At 36.8% G+C, this 17,217-nt stretch overlaps 1 protein-coding gene across 1 annotated transcript in view; it reads left to right on the plus strand.

The window, feature by feature from the left end:
* Window positions 1–2,402: 2,402 nt before the first annotated feature.
* Window positions 2,403–17,217, plus strand: part of LOC146484379 (RAD50-interacting protein 1-like) — a 33,587-nt gene continuing 18,772 nt past the window's right edge. Inside the window, exons 1-8 of the mRNA XM_085104900.1 lie at window positions 2,403–2,572; window positions 3,815–4,056; window positions 4,590–4,763; window positions 5,121–5,255; window positions 6,143–6,275; window positions 6,617–6,730; window positions 7,524–7,749; window positions 8,770–8,907. Of these exons, the coding sequence (XP_084961026.1) occupies window positions 2,423–2,572; window positions 3,815–4,056; window positions 4,590–4,763; window positions 5,121–5,255; window positions 6,143–6,275; window positions 6,617–6,730; window positions 7,524–7,749; window positions 8,770–8,907 (1,312 nt within the window). The 5' untranslated portion in view covers window positions 2,403–2,422. The remainder of the gene's footprint in view (window positions 2,573–3,814; window positions 4,057–4,589; window positions 4,764–5,120; window positions 5,256–6,142; window positions 6,276–6,616; window positions 6,731–7,523; window positions 7,750–8,769; window positions 8,908–17,217) is intronic.

The following is a 17,217-nucleotide window of genomic DNA, read 5'->3' on the forward strand; positions in this document are numbered from 1 at the left end:
ACTCTTCACGCGTTATATCTCAGGATAATGCCTGAGCTAAGGTTGAAAGATTTTCTGAGAACTGACAAGTTGGTGGAGATGCTTGCGCGACAACTTGTATCCCCAGTGAGTCTGGAACAGCAGTTCGCGGGATTGTGGAATCTGAAAAATACGAGTTATTTTTGCTGCAATAATTTTATACCAACCTGTCTGTCTGTATTTATCCTGCAGCTCCTTTACTATCGCTTCTGCTGAAACATAGATAGAAATACCACAAAGATAGGCCATTATATTGAAGGGTACGAGAGCGCCGGTTCACGACTGCATGTGCCGTTCCAATGCGTCAACTTTACAATCTCGCGCCGCACACTGGTGCAAACTCTACAGTGCCTCTATCGTGCCTTGTTGGTTTAATCCTACGGAAATACAATCATTTTGCGGTCAATTCTTGGCCAAGCAAACCCTTTTATTCTTGCTTGATCCCTGAACCCGGGTCCCTGAAGCACATTTACGATAAGGACAATCGCGCTCGGGCCATGGTAGGAGGGGGGGGGGGGAGGGACAGGTCCTCCCCTATATAAGCTAAATATGTATGTGCCGCCCCAAAGGGTATGGTTTTTGAGCCTTTTTGGTCTGGAGACGGGTATAGATTTTGACCATTATAATCTTCAATTGGGTATTGTTTTCAAGGGAACCACGAGAGTGTATAAACGTGTTTGTCTTTTCAAATCCAAATGAATAGTGTAGAAAGAAAAGCATCCAAAATATATCATTCGAGCTGAATTTTTCGGGTGAATTTTACCAATTCTTGACTTCGGCACTGATACAAAGCTTAATTACACCAGAGGCCAGGTCTGAAAACGGGTATGAATTAAAACGGGGTGTGGAAAATGGCATGTTTGTCTGAAATATGGTCAGGATTTGGAGAACCGGGCGGCACACCCCCACTGAGAATTCCAAGGAGTACCGCAACCCCCCCAGAATCGCGTTTTGTTCAGTAGTCTTTCAGTATGTTATATGAGCTCACGTTTCAGTGCTCTGCATGATGAAAGAAGGTTACCTTGGGCATTTAGCCCAAATTTTCGGTTTGAACTACGGAAGCGTTTTTCTCAAATAGAAAGCCTTTTTCCACACGACGAAGACCCTCTTTTCCAGTTGCAAACTTATGATCTGATTGCTGATTGACTCAGTGGAGGGTCCCCAATAGGTTTTTCGGGATCCGGGATTTGGCTTTTTTAAAGGTCGGGATTCGGGATTTTAGCGGAAAAGGGTGACCGTGATATTCGGGATTAGAATTAGGGACGGGACGCGTGAGCTGACGATTTTACGAAGCGGGATGCAGAAAATGTTACTCTAAAGAACGAGATCCGGGAAGTCCGTTGTCGAAAATGTACAATGAAAATCTAGTTTCACCGTCCTAGACGAGAAAGAAATTTACGGGTCCTATGTCTTTACAGATAAAATTTCTTCAGTGCTCCCTGAGACCTTGTAGTTTGAGCCGATAAACCTAAACAAATGCCACAGACCTAGCGTACACAGCGGTATAAAGGGACTAATACAAACGGCTCCGAATGATAAGAAAACCTCCATTTGGTAAATTTGTGTAGTTTCCTTCATGGTCAAAATCAAAAGGTCAAAAGAGAGATCTCACCATATTTTGATCGAAAAGAAAAATCTCTCAGAAACGTACTCAGGAAAGCACTTAATCCAGAAGTCTAAGGTACATAAGCAACCCGAGCGAGAGTCGTGTTCGGCCTGTCACCTTTTCAAATATCTGTTGCAGTCCGGCACGTTGTGGTACGTGAGTACTGTAGCAATGCTCTTCAGACTTTGATGGCCGTTATCCCTGACTGAAAAGTTTTGCCAAGGATCATCGTGATAAGAAAGGCACCCATCACCATTCAATTGAGAGAAAAAAGGAAAAAGAACAAGCTCTAAAAAGAAATTGCTAACTAACTTACTGACTGACGTGATTCGCGGGAAACTTTGATGTCGTCGTTATGGTGGAAAGATATAGAAGAAATAACTTGACTTGGAACGATCTGACCGTAAACCGATCACACAAATACTTGAAAATAACTAGACTTTATATAAGTACCTGTGTGTGTCCAAGAAGTGTTTTATGGTAGTAGCCGGCGAATATAAAAAGAACATGTAACTGACAAAAAGAGCTTGCTGGCCGAGATCTCGTCCCCAGCGCCTGCGCGCCTTTTAAGCCTACCTAACCAAGGTTAAAAAAAAAAAACCTACCCTGGGGTGGGAATTCTTGGGTGAGATTAACTTCAGGTGGAGTCTCTTTTAAACAAAGGACTCTTTCATGGACTGAAACACGAAACAGTCAGCGCAACAGAATCATGATATTTGACCGGAGTGTTCATCCAGCCCCAGACTCATACCGGAAGTTGGACTAACCAGTCTCCAGTGCCCCTCGTCAGGAACAAAGATGGCGAACGACAGCAGTGAAGACGAATCTTTGAGCAAAGAAGTCATTCATTTCCTGAATAAGAGTGTGGGAACAGAGAAGTCTTCGGCTTCAGAGGTTTTTCGTCTACTTCAAGATGCTCTAAAGAAAAAGAAAAACCTAGAGACGGAGGTAAGTAGCCCAGAAAATGTGTACAAAGAAAGTAGCTGAGGCCTCATGAGGATCACATATTTTTCACGTGTGAAAGAGCACATCCATGACCGATACGTTTAAATAAGTCAATACAAGAAATATTACTGATTTAACTAACTTAGCAGTGAGCTGTTTCCCTGGGAATAGTTATTTTTAAGTTAAACCGACGGAAAATCGTGGTTACAAGTAAATTGGTCACATTCTATTTCACAGAGAAGCTGAGAGAAGGTCAAGCGGTCAATTTGTGATATAATTAAAACTCAAGACTTTTGTTTGTTAGATAAGAAATTGCGGAGCGAAGAGCAGTTGTTTTAATTGTAAGTTAGGAAAGCGACTGCTTACGTTTCATCTGTTGACTTGATGGATATTGCGGATTCTCGAAAGAAAAAGCCGGAAAGAAAGAAACCTAATGCATCCAAGATTCAAGATTTTGTATGATACTTAATGATTCTACATATTTACAATGCTTCTCATAGTGACAAATTTTGATTTTAAAATGCAGTGACAAGATAAGATAGTTTTCCTTCATATTAATTACGAAGGCAGTTGTAATTGTGTTTTTAAACTTGAAATTCCAATAAACCATTGTCCTTTCATTCTTCAGTACATTTTCTTATTATTCGTTATCAAGAATGCAAATAATTTTCTTCTGCTTGTCTTCCATGTATATATAAGGTGATCCATCATAACAAACTAAATTATAAACAAAGCATGTAAGACATGAACACTATTGTACAGTTAAACGTGAGGTGGTAAAAGCTCAATTTGGAGTAAAGAAGGTCAATTTTTCTTCAATAATTCAAGAAAAATGGAAAATTTATTTTTAAGTGTTTCTGGTCCAATTCATTCTGTATGATCAGTTAGGTACGCTTTGTAGGACTTTTTTCATACTTTGTGAGCTGGTTACCATAAACTTCTTCTTGGAGTGAAAGTGATGACATACCAAGAGGTGCGAAAACCAAGGAGCCAAATGAATGTGTTAAGCATGATGAATTCTTTCCATTAATTTTGTTAACTTTATAATAATAATAATAATAACAATAATAATAATAATAATAATAATAATAATAATAATAATAATAATAACAATAACAATAATAATAACAATAATAATAATAATAATAATTATTATTATTATTATTATTATTATTATTATTATTATTATTATTATTATTATACTATTATTATTATTATTATTATTATTGTTCTCTTTGTATCTAGTTACATGAGGCCCAGTGTCAAATGCCCAGTAAGATTCAAGTCGTACTTGACGAGGGCTGCTCAGCTGTGAAAGAAATCAAAAGTCTTCAACAAGAACACGAACAGCTCAGTGCAAAAGTTGACAGCCATCTTCAGAAGCTGCATCCCCTTGCAGAGAAACTTTCCTGTTTAGTTAATCAGATAGCTGAGGTTGAGAGATTTCGAGCATATGTGAGCTGGATACAGAAGATTGAAGCAGTCAGGTAACAAGTTATTTTTGTGTATTTTGTGTGGTAATTCTGACAAGATCTATACAATTACATAGAATCATTTGAGACGTGAGCTAGACAGAAAAAAGTATTGTTCATACTGAGATTGCTTAGAGGTCACTTTGAATCAATGTAGCTTTATTTGTAATCAGTTTGTATTATTAAGCCATACGTGAGCATGTGTATGTTGTAGTTTAAAAATTTCAAACCAGTTTGAAATATTATTTGCCTTTGTCTCGGTTTTGGTAATGAGTACAGTTTAAAGGAAATAAAAATTAAACTAGGTTCAACTGAAAAATGTTAAACAACAATGTACATAAGAAGCCCCCAGTTATTGACATGCTGCCATGTTATGCTACAAATTGATGTTTTCTTTTTGATTGTCTTCTTTGAGTGTGAATGCTCATTCAGGGATAAGTTCTTTGCCTGTTTGAAGAATGATGACAAATTTACAACGTTAAGCCTGCATCCAAAATATTTGTGTGGGTGTTAATTATTTATTAATGGCAATTTATTAATGTGTGCAGTTGTCAGATTCAGCAGTTTGCCGAAAGTGGTCAGTTAAACTGGGCTGTGGAGCAGTTAGCTGTGCTATCAGAATTAGCTCACTTACTAAGTGACTCGGCATGTTGTAACCTAACCAAGTTTGTCAAGGAAATGCAACTGCACTGGCAGAAGATACTTCTCAATAAATTAGCGAGGTAATAGAACAAGATCTTGAATGACCAAAAGCTGTTACTGATAATGAGCTAAACCATCTGTGTTGTTGTTTATTTCCCTTGAGACATTATTTTATCTCCTGTTTTAAGCTATTTGGCCTGGCAATTAACCAATTGAAGGGCAGAGAGCATAACCGACCTACCGCGGTATCTCAAACTCTAGGCCGTTTTTCGATTTAATTGGGTTTGTCCAAATTTTTGCATGTGACCTGCAATTTGATCGAAAAACATTGTCCAGTATTGTTTTGTCGCCTATTCGTCTTGAAGTAGAATGTTAATGTTATATTATACAATTTACTGGTAACAGACTTTTTGATATTGTTGTATTTATTCTTTCAGTGAATTTGATGACATCATGAAAGCTTTAAAGTGGCCTTTCACTTCACTTTCAACTGCTCCTCCACTTTCCACAACATCCGATGATTACAGCAGACTAGAAAATGTATTTATCCTCCTTCTTAAACTGCAACAGTTGTATCCTTGCAGTCTTTTAAAGGTGGCAATAGCTTGTCAGCATTACCAGCTTACAATATTATTGAACGTAAATACAGATGATTACATAACTGTCGACATTTAAAATTTATTAGAGAGGGGAGAGGCTTTTAATATTTAAGTTCAGTTACAAAGAGAGTATGATGGGAAGCCCTGTTAGCTAGTAGCTGAGTGCCATGGCCTAGAATTTGGTTGGAAAAATTTACCATAAAATAGGTTTAGTGATTTTGGACAATGCTAGGAATGATGTGGGATGAAATTTTAACCCTTGAATTCCCTGCTAGCCATACATTTCTTATTTAGTTCTAAGCAGCCGTTCACTCTGAAATGTGAATACTTCGACTGGTAGCCGGGAACTTCCTTAAATAGACAACACACAGTAATATTAATTTGAATAGATAGACAACGCACAGACAACGCAAATAGACAAAACAATATATAAATAGACAACGCACAGTAATATTAATTTGATTTGACACCAATTCAGTGCACACCTGACACTCTCTTGTCACCCCTTGGCAAACTGGCAAATCCTGAAATGTGAAGCTCTTATTTTTTTGTATGATATGGAGCTTTACATGAGACCTGTGTTCTATAGATCACACCTAAGAAATTAGTAAAAAAGGAAGGGAGGAAAGAAGGACGTTTCGTACATATAAAGGACAGTAAAGATCACCTACCAACTTCAAATTGAGAACAACAGTTTAAAATTTTAATGCAAGGGTATTCTCTGTCAAAGTTGAGCTTGTTGTTCTGATTAATTAGTTATTTTTTCTAGAAGTAAGATAATTGACTGTGTCATCCTTGTAAAGAAACAACCCAAGCAGGAATAGTGGAATGAGTCTGATTTTCCTTGATTGTACCATCAGTAAGGGAACCTCATCAGGAACACCTGATGTTCAAAGTGACATTCTTTTGCCTCTTGATTGGTTGTTGAAGCCTTTCAGAAAAAGATTCCACTTCCATTTTTATGGCAACAAACAAACAAACAACCCTGAAAAGGTAAGAACTACAAAATGCATTCAATTGGGGTAAAATGTAATGAGCATTTCTTCAATAATTCAGTATTAAATAATTCAGTATCAAATTTTAACTGGTTGTCTTTCTTTGTTGTCACAAAATTACATTTTATCGGTTGTAATAGTATACTTTGTGTTCTTTCAAAAATGGATGGGTACTCCATTTGGTTGTAGAGATGAGATGTTTAGCTTACTTGTGATTTAATGTGCTAAATAACTTAATCTCTACAGTGTGACCATAGTCAATGTTTTTGGCTGTAGAGGTTGTTCAGTTTGTTAGTTTTCTTACTGATATTTGTATGTGTATGTTTTTATTTTTTTCAGCCTGAATGGTATTTTACACAAGTCCTCAATTGGATTAAGAATCACAGTGATTTTCTACAGCACACAATACAGCCTATACTTCAAAGAACTGAATTTGGATCAGTGGATGCAAAGGTGACCTGGTATATCATACAGTATGGCTTGGATGTAATATATCAAACATGAGAAAGCGTAATTCATCAGATATCCAAACACTGAGAAGTAGGTTGAAAAAACGAGGCGCAGCCAGGTTTTTTTAAACGACTTCAACGTGTTTGGATGTCTGATGAAACACACTTTTGAGTGTTTGATATGGCTTCTCAAATGATCAATAATTCTTGTAGAAATTCAAGGATAAAGTTGGCAAAATTTTATGGTAATTAGGATCACATATCCAAACCACGGTCATGGTAGTGATTTTCTTTGTTTTCTTTTGATCGATTATTAATGAGTTTGAGAAGGTATGATACCATTGATTTAGGACCTACAGCTGTAACTTGTTGTAATACAGTATGTACAGCCACCTCTTAAAGGTAAAAAGCTGAGTGCATACCTTGAGTCATTTCAGAAACGTAATGACTGTTTGAAAATAAAATATGTGTAAATTACCTTTTCTTGGTTAGAAAATGTTTCTGCTATAAAAACATAAAAAATACTGTTATTATACAATTCCTATGGAGCCCTGTTGGTACCAGCAGGGCACTGTATATTCCTCATGGCCAAACTACATTGTATCAGTAATTGGTTACTCATTTTGCAAACTTTGTTTGTTGGTAATCTTTAGCCGCTACAAAGTGCTTGTAAGGCAGCTGCCACGAGCCACTGAAAAAATACATTGCACAGCCTTGTTTGTCAGGTGCAGTCACAGGTTGAGTTATAATATTATTACATGTTTTTTTCCTCATAATTGTCCTGGTTTCTTTTTCAGACGGAGTTTATTTCTGGGCTGTTGAAAGTTGTTGTGAAAAAATTAGAGCACAGCATTCCACAAATAATAGATGATGACAATTTATATTCTCACATGATTGATGAGATACTGTTATTCAACAAAGAGCTTCATTTGGCTCATAATTACCAGTCTACTGAACACAGCTGTTTACATGTCCTAACTACTGATGCTTGTCTACAGAGATGGGTGGAGCTAGAAAAAAATTGTAAGTATTTTTGTGGCAGGTTTTTTCTTAACAATTATAGCTTAATAATAATGATTTTTGACTATCATTTCAGATTTCATTCTTGATCAAAAACATAAAACTGAGGGAAAAAAATAATGTATTAATGTTCCTAGCATGTTGTCCTTTTATGCCTTGGTTTAAAAATCAAGCAGCTTTCTGATTATGTGCTTCAATATTGTGGTGAACCTCAGTCACCATCAAGGCATTACCATCACCACTACCACCATATCTCCATAATCAACAACATCTCCGTTACCAGCCCAAGCACCATTTTTATCACCACCACCATCATCATCATTGTAAACAGAAAATAATTGTTTTTGTTTTATATTTATTTCATGTTTTGTAAGTACTGGTGTAGCGACTGTTGCTATTTAGCAACAGTCGAACCTTGATATCTGGACTTTTTGACAGGTCCCAATATTTAATAACTCATGATGAATATCCTTAGATTAGAAATTATTATTAAATAATAATAATTATAATTATTTTTTTGCATTTACATGTGTAAGTATTGAATAACTGTATTTGAAATGGGTTTGTTTTCTTTTGAAGAGTGAAAATGCTAAGCATTCACTGATACTTTGTAAGGTGAAGTTACTGCATGTGTTCAGAGAGGAAATTTTTAAATTTTCATTTTTATCCATAGAAATAAAATTTCAGGGTCAAGTCTGGCTTGTTCAGCTTGGTGTGCTTGGTATGATTTGACCTATTCATTTTGGTTTCAGTGTGGTTTTGGTCAGTTGGTAATAGGCTTGTGATAAAAATGTTCTGTGCTGATCCTTTAATACAGTATGTGTTTTTTTGTGATACTCCTTGGAATCCTCTTCACCATTCTCTTAGTTCATATAACTTTTAATGTTGTACAGTTATGACTAAAATACTGATAATTATTTTAAAAATTGTCCATAAAATTTTTGCTATTAAGTTTAGCCAAGTGTAAGCCTTGTTCCCTTGTGCAGGAATTCATAAATACTCTACACTCCCTTTTATATTCAGATGCAGTGTCAAACATGGAGTCAGTTCTGTCCTCCTCGTCAGCTTGGTCAGCGAAGTATAAAGATGTGGGTAGTATAGATGACACGCGGATCCCTGAGTGTGCAGAAGGTTTTATGACTCTTCTCTCAGTGATAACAGGTATGGTGAAAACTTAATGATAGATTTATTCAGCTGAAATAATGTCATGATGTTTAAGCATAAGTAGGCTTCATTACAAAATGTAAAATAAGGACAATAGAGAAACATAGAACTGTGAACAGGTGCTGTTATTGTACTTTGTCTTGAAAACAGAGATCGATCTGCATGAAAAAGAAAAAGGTTTTAGAAACTTGAAAAACTGTGTTGACTTTGTAAAGTTTGTTCAAGTCATACATGGTTTTCCCAATAATTTATAATAATAATATATAATTAAGCATATAGCATACATAATAATGCAATAAACTTAGAGTTTGTAGCACTGTAGTGCTAATAATTATTATTAGCACTACAGTGCTACAAACTCTAAGTTTATTGCATTGGACGTAGAAAGAATGCACTCCTAATTGCATTTGGAGTTGAGATTGTATGGGACAGTCAATCTATCAGTAGCCCAGAAAGGAGAGACCTGGGACATTTTTCAACCAATCTCAATTCTCCCCCCTTTCAGCATAAAAACCAAAAAAAATCAAGCAACAGCCAAAATTAACACCAGAAAGCAATTAAGTAGTATATAAAAATCAGAAAAAAATCAAAAATCCGACCACTTTTTCAAAAAAAAAGTGTCCCAAATCAAGTAAACGTGCTTCACAACATTTTAAGAGGAAACCGCTTAAGACTTCCTTTCTTGTGGCGAATTGAAATATTACGTCAGCTTTAGAGGAAGTCAAAAGTAAAAACTTCCTAACCGAAGAAAAATAGTATCACGTTTGTTCGATTACATCATGTTAAAACCACTTGATTGGTCATCCTTTGACAGGATTGACTTCCTTTTTCTTTTATAAAAGAGCAATCAATGCATTTTCGCATCAATTTTAAAATGGCTGATGATGGGGAAATGTTGTGGGATGACACTTGTGGTACTGAATTGCTTGGCGTTGCAACAAATTTAACTATCTCTAAAGAACAAGAAGCAATACTGAAGGAATATATTAACTACCACGATGAAATGAAAACATTTCTTGAGACCTGTCTTGATAAAGGACAAAAAGAAGATGAAATCGCGGCGAGTGTTTACTTCAAAGAAAACAAACCAAGCAAACCGAAAGCGAGTCTTGGAAACTTGTTTGGGCACAGAAGTCGGAGACACCAACAAACTGTGGAAGAAATGCATGAATTTCTGAAATCAAGAATCATAAATCAGCAACTTCAAGAAGCAGAGCCTGCTTTTAACTCTTCTGTTTACCAAAGTTGGGAAGAAATTTCACTTCAAATAGAAAAACACATACTCTTCGGTAAACATAAAAAAAATCAAGCTCTTGTTGCGGACATCAATCTTGGTCTTCTCTTGGAAAGTGGATCACAAATTTATCAAAGGGAAAAAATTATCAAGCGCGTGACTGGAACTTTCGATAAGTGGATTACAAATAACACAGACATTTCTGTTCGTCATGCAAGAAGACTTAGAGCTTTGGCAAAGGCTTTACAACCATTTCCACGCTTGAAAAAACTTGATTTAACAACAACAGAGATGTGCAACAACCTATCAAATATTCTCAAAGTTCTTGAGATTCCTGAGTTTAAAACCTTTTGGTCACAAACAACTTGAAACTTTTTTTATCGTTGCCAAGAAAACGATGCCTTAGAAACAGCGGCCATAAATGTCCGCCGTTGCCAAGAAAACGATGCCTTAGAAACAGCGGCCATAAATGTCCGCCGTTGTCAAGAAAACAATGCCTTAGAAACAGCGGCCATAAATGTCCGCCGTTGTCAAGAAAACAATGCCTTAGAAACAGTGGCCATAAATGTCCGCCGTTGTCAAGAAAACAATGCCTTAGAAACAGTGGCCATAAATGTCCGCCGTTGCCAAGAAAACAATGCCTTAGAAACAGCGGCCATAAATGTCCGCCGTTGCCAAGAAAAAAAATGTCTTTAAAACTAAATAAAATGATTTTTATTTCATACGCTTGTGATGTTTATTTTTCACCAAACTAAAATTTACATATCTTCTTTGGATATGTAAATTAATCGCTTTTAATTTTTTTCCCGCAAAACAAACAACGAAAAACCTCCTGATCTCTTCTCAAATTCAACTCTCAACTCGTTACGTCGAGAAGTGATCCGAGTTTTTTTTGATATTTTTTTTTAATCTCCTCTTTCAAGGCTTCAACATCAACTGGCTTCGTCTCAGGCTCACTCTTCACTTTCACTTCCTTCATTTGTTTATTTCGAAGTCTCTCTTTCATCGAAAAATATTTTTCAACCTCTCGCAAAATCAAGTCAAACTCGCCATCAGAAATAAATCCATCCTTCAATGCTTTTGAAATCAATCTATTTACGGACAAAAGCGACGATTCAGCAAGAGAAACCGTTTTTTCATGTTTTCTAACTTTTCTTTCAAAATTCGCACTTCCAGCCATTGAAGCCGATGATATGAGAGTCGTGATCAATGCTGTCAAACTCAAAGGAACTCCGACGGCAATCCCGATTCCACTCAATGAAGTTCCAACACTGCTTGATGCCAACACGGTTGTCAAAAATACTGAAACGGATGTTATTTTCGAAGCGATTAATTTTGCTCTCTTGTATTTTTTGCTCACTCGTTTGTAATGAGAAATTTCGCCTTCGAGTTGTTTTTGACAATCACAAATCTTTTTCAATCTGAATTGCGCAACGTCGCTTCGCTCGCTCACTTTGTTCGCTTCGAGAGAAGGATAAAGTTGTGGCGCACTTGGAATAATATTTTGTTCACTCATATTTTATTAAAAGATCTCAAATAATTTCAAATTCAAATCTCAACGGAAGCCCATTAAAATCGATGAACTCACCAGTTTCTTCCGTCACTGTGATTCGCAAAGAATCGATTATTTTTTTCCCACCTGCTATTTTCCGAAACGGGCTATGTTTTGATGAATATTCAACTCTTTCGAAAGGACTTCCTTTGATGTCAAAACACGCCAAAACATTTGAAGGTTTTTCATTGAAAAAATTTTCGTTTTTATCAACAAGATCGCAGTTGATGAAGAGGTTGTTGAATGAAGCCAAACGATTGATGATGGTATCTCCACTTTTCAGAGTGTGCCGTCGTTGGGCTTTTGGCGAAACGTCCTGACTGATATCAATCAGACCAAGAAGATGAGTCAGGTCACGATCAAAAATAACTTTTCTTCCAAGAGGATTTTCAATCACAATTGGACCTTTTTGGTCATCAAGTTTTACTTTGATGTTTACTTTTTCAAGTATTTTCTTTATATCTTTACCGATTGTGTAAAGAGTGTAATTTCCAGGATAAATTCTATTGACAGCACTAACGTTTTTGTCATCAAATATGCTGATTTCTCCTCTTTCTTTCAAATTAAACCAAGAATTATAAAAAGAGCAACTGATCAACCTGATGAACCCAAATTTTTCAATTGGTTCATCAAAGTAAACCGTGTGATCATTTGAATTTGTCAAAACAGTCAAAACAACCATTTTATTTTCAAAACATAAAAAATGGAAAACTTGTTAAAATGGATAGATTTCCACCCAAAAGAAGCAAAAAGACTTTCCGAACAAGCAGAAGAAAAAGCGTGGCGAAACTTCAAAGCCAAATTTCCCAACGCTGACCTCAGCAAATTCGTTGCACAAGTGGATATGACCGACAAAACACACGCAACAGCTCAAATAAATTTGGTTATTGTTCCCGGTCAACATTGGCAAATTGTTTCACCCAACCCCAAAGATTGGTCTGTTGAAATGAAGAAAGCTCTTGGATTTGGAGGCTTTCCAATCGAGCTAATTCTCAATTCAAATCCTTCAAATCCAGTTCCAGCTGTTCCATTTTCAGACAAAATCCCCGAATCTTTTGGGGAAATCCTTAACCAACCAATCAAAATTTTTGTAAAACCCAACGAAAGCTTCACAACAAAATTCCGAGAAATTTTCGCGAAAACAAAGATCACCCACAAAACAGCAAAAGAATCAAGAAAATGGCTGAATCAACCAAACATGGACCATTGGCCGCAACAACTCAACTTTGCCTTTTGGTGCGCAACAACAGCTTCTGGAATCTCAAGACATCTCGTCAATTCACTCCCACCTCAAATCAAGTCCTTTCTTCTTTTCCACATTTATTTCACAACAAGAAGGATTCTCTTCGAAATGGGAGGAATTCAAAGTGAATCTGCTCTCCCAGGTGATCCCACATTCAGTCAAACTGAAAACAAATTCGACATTCCTTCATACAAGAGAATCTGTGCAGAATTTCAAATCTCGCCAAACGCAGATTTCAGATTCACCTTTGGTCAAAATTTTGGACTTGGATATGTTAACATATTTTATCCAGGAGAAGGAGACTATGCACAAAAGCATTGGACTTATCCTCCAGCAACCCTTCAAAACCCATCAAGTCAAAGATTCTCCGATGAAGGCGGAACTGACGCAAAAGGAAACAGAATTGATTTCATCAGAAACGATCAAGGAGCTGACAAACAATTCGAATTTTTCATGTCAAACGGACCTCTCAATGGACTTTCTCAAGCAGGAATGGCAAGAATCAATCAATCAATTGAAGCATTCGTTTATTGCATTCTTGGAGCACAAGTCAACGTTAGATCATCAATCCTTGGTGAATTTGGAGGCGCAAAGGAAGCTCAAAGAGAATTTCTCGTCCTCATGGAAGATGCAATCAGACAGCCTGACTTGTCAAAAAGCATCAGTAGATATCAGCTTGCGATTGATGAGGCAAAAGTCAGGCTTGATCTTGCCATTTCACCAGGAACATGGTTGATGCCTTCAAATTTTGTCATTAACACTCAAAGCACAGTTGGATACAACAACAATCTGAAAAAAGCAACTGGAAACATGAAACTCGGAGTCAACTCTGATGTCAATGTTGACTTAAAAAAAGTTGGAGCCAGGAATATGGATGGAGGACAATCAAAAAACAACAGATCAACTTCGCATTCTTCAAATCCAGAAAATGAAAACAAAAATACAAAACCACCGTCTTTGGATTCACAACAAGTCACAAAACAACTTCAGGAAGCGAGTGAAAACCAAGAAAAAGAAGAATCAAGTCAACACGAAACTTTCAAATCTGGCGTCATCATTGCAGCATCACTCGGAGCATTTGCCATTTATCGGATTTTTCGTTGAGTCCAATCCAATGGATTAAACTCAATTTTTAACTCGCTATCGCGCGCTCGCTCCGCTCGCTTTCTTTTGAATCTTTTCAACCATGAAAACTGCAACAGCAAGAATCAACAGCCAAGCGTTTTTTCCAAGGAATCCAACAACTTGTCCTGCAGTTTTGAAGATGAAACTGACGATTGAACCAATCAATCCAGGAAGAAGTTGACCAAGCTTTTTTCCAAGATCTTTCAAAGCATTTCCAACTCCTTTGGCAACAGATTTGAGTCCTTTTGAGAGCACATTCACAATCACACCGATTGTTGTGCCAACAGCAAGGAAAACAGCAAAAACTGTGAATCCATATTTCTTGAAAATGTTTTTGATTTTCTCTCGAAGAGGCCTTTCTCTTTCTATTTCTTCAATTTGTGTTCCCAGCCTGGCAAGCTCCTCTTCATTTTCTGCAACTCTTGCCTCAACTTCTGCTCTCAGTTGGGAAGAAGTGTTTTCATCTTCTAGGATTACTTTATCATTTTCAATTGAAGGGTTTTATGCAAAACTATCGTAAGTGACGATTTTGGCCATTTTTTTAAAATGTCATCCAAATGAGCTGAATTTTTGCATGTGGTCTTTGATTTAATAGAAAAACATTGCCCTGTATTTTTTTTCGCAAATTTCTGCTCCATTTTGAAGAAAAACCTTAAGCAAAAAACGCGTCGGCGTTCTTTGCATTCTTTTATTCAAAGCGTAAACAAAAGAAACCGATTTAGTTCTTTGTTTCGTAAAATCAACCGAGCGGGAAATTTCGAATTTTTTACTAAAGAAATAGGAATGAGGCGAGATCTCGGTAAGCGGGCTAGCCCGGTCAACCGGGATCATATGAAGAGGCCCTAAGTCGGAGGCTTTCTCTTTGCTCGATTTCTCAGGAGGGTACAAAAATCATGAAAGTAGCACTCCCGAAATTCACTTCAGCTAACACTTGCGAGTGGTTTGGTCAACTTTTCATTGTTTATATTTTTTTCCACCTACGAGCGTGACATTCCCTTGAATGACAAGATTTTGCATTCACTCAGGAAAGTATCTTATAAAACGTGTTTCTTACTTTATATTCCAAGAACTTAGTTTTCAATCATTCTCTTTAGAAGATTAGGTTATCGTCAGCAAAACCGCTTTAAACCGCGCAAATTTATTTGGTAACTCTATACGCAGAAGGCGGTAATTTCATTTTCGTCGCGGGAAGACTTTTCAAAGAAAAATGATATTATTTTCTATCATGTTGCAAAAGAAATAGGCCTGTTCACGTGAAAATATTAATCAAAAGGGAAGCTTAAGGCATATAAAAAAGGAGGAAGGAAGAAAAAAAAAAAGAGGCGCTCTTTTAATAAGAAGATGTATTGATTGTGTTCCGCTTCGGGTGTTCGATTAAACAAAACACGCAAACGTTCAGCAAAAACCTACTTACATTGAGTCGGTTTAAAAAGGATTACTGGTGAGCAGTAAAATTAATTTTGACTGAAAAGTTCATTTTGTAACTTACGCAGAAAGCCGTGATCGAATGTAAACATTGGCTTCTGTGTTTAAATCTCGACGGATTCGATACAGTGTTTCGATGTCTTTGACATGCACCCATGTAACTTCTATCTGGTGTAGCGTTTAGGCTTGGCGTACGACAATGTAGGAGGTAAGCCGTGAACTAAAATCAGCTCAATGCTCGCTGTTCCGAAAAGAACAGATTTCGTTCCCGTCGTTTTGACTTTGTTCCCGTTATAGCTTTGTTTTGCAAAACATTAACTATAAGCACAAAAAAATATTGTGTTGAATCATTGGTTTATCGTTGGCAAAACCGCTGTAAAACAGTGTAAATATTATGTAACTTTAACGCAGAAGGCATTCGCGTTGCTATTGACAAAGACATGTAAACATTGGCTTTCTCTGGAGCGCTTCCAAATAAGTTTTGCAGAGCGAAGGGTCATTTAGATAAAATTAAATGTGCGAAAACTGGCAGACAAAGAAGGTTAAAGAGAGAGAGAGAAAAAAAAAAGGAATTTTCATCCGTGGTCGAGAAGAGAGTTAAACCCTCATAACTATATCGCGTCCGGGGCCGAGTAACTTATACGTGTGCCACAAAGGTAACGTTGTTAGAAAGTGTGAAATTTTTACTATAAATTCTTTAGTTTATGGTTTTTGTGACGCTGTGTGCCTCGTTCCTTTGGATGAATACGAGTTCGAGGCGCGTATAAAATGGTTTGTTATGTTTTCTGATTGAGCGACCTGGAAGCGGGACGTCAGTTCGACCCGCGCACCTGGAGCCTTTTTTTTTTTTTTTTTTGCCGTGTATGTTCAAAAGAAATGTTTTGATTCTTAATTTTTTTTAGATAGAAATTAACTTTCCAGTAAGACGTTTTAACACCCGCTGCGATCATCACGCGAACGGCCTATCCCCGCACTTCGAATATCCTGTATAATAACAAAAAATAGCTATTTTGAAATAACTTTTTTCAAAATAGCTACATTTAAAGGTAGATAAAGGTCTTAAAATCTTCTAAGCAAGCGAATATTTGGAGACGGGCTTGTTTTAATTTGCGCGTCCGCGAATCGGATGTAAACACTCCACGAGCAAAATTACTGAATCTTGTGTTCGGGTACGTGAAACTTAGAAGGTTTCTTTTGTTTCTCGTTCTAACAAAAGATTGCAAAGAGACGCCGCCAAGAAAAACTTGTTTTTTTGCATGCGTTATTTCTCGAAAACGAAGCGCAAACCAACGAAAAAAAATACAGAGCAATGTTTTTCCATTAATTCGAAGGCCACAAACAAAAATTCAGGCACTTTTGACGAAAAAAAAATTTCAAGCAAATTTTCCACTTAGCATAGTTTTCCACCAAGCCCTTCGTTTTTTGTCGTAAACGAAGACCAAATTGGCCAAAAAAATACACCCAAACCCTGCTTATTAAAAAAAAAAAAAAAAAAAAAAAATTAGAGACCGTGAATGGAAAGAAAAAAATGATTCATGCGCGCATCGAACTGGGTACCTTCCGCAGTCAGCATTCCACTCGCCTAACCGAGTGTGCCACGGCGGCATATACTAATCGAAACCATTTCAATAAAGTTTTAATACCATTGTTATTCATATCGGACTTCAAATTTCCCGCTCGGTTGATTTTACGAAACAAAGAACTTAATCGGTTTCTTTTGTTTCCGCT

Source organism: Pavona decussata, unplaced genomic scaffold, assembly GCF_977016875.1.
Source record: "Pavona decussata unplaced genomic scaffold, jaPavDecu1.1 SCAFFOLD_34, whole genome shotgun sequence".
Lineage (NCBI taxonomy): Eukaryota > Metazoa > Cnidaria > Anthozoa > Scleractinia > Agariciidae > Pavona > Pavona decussata.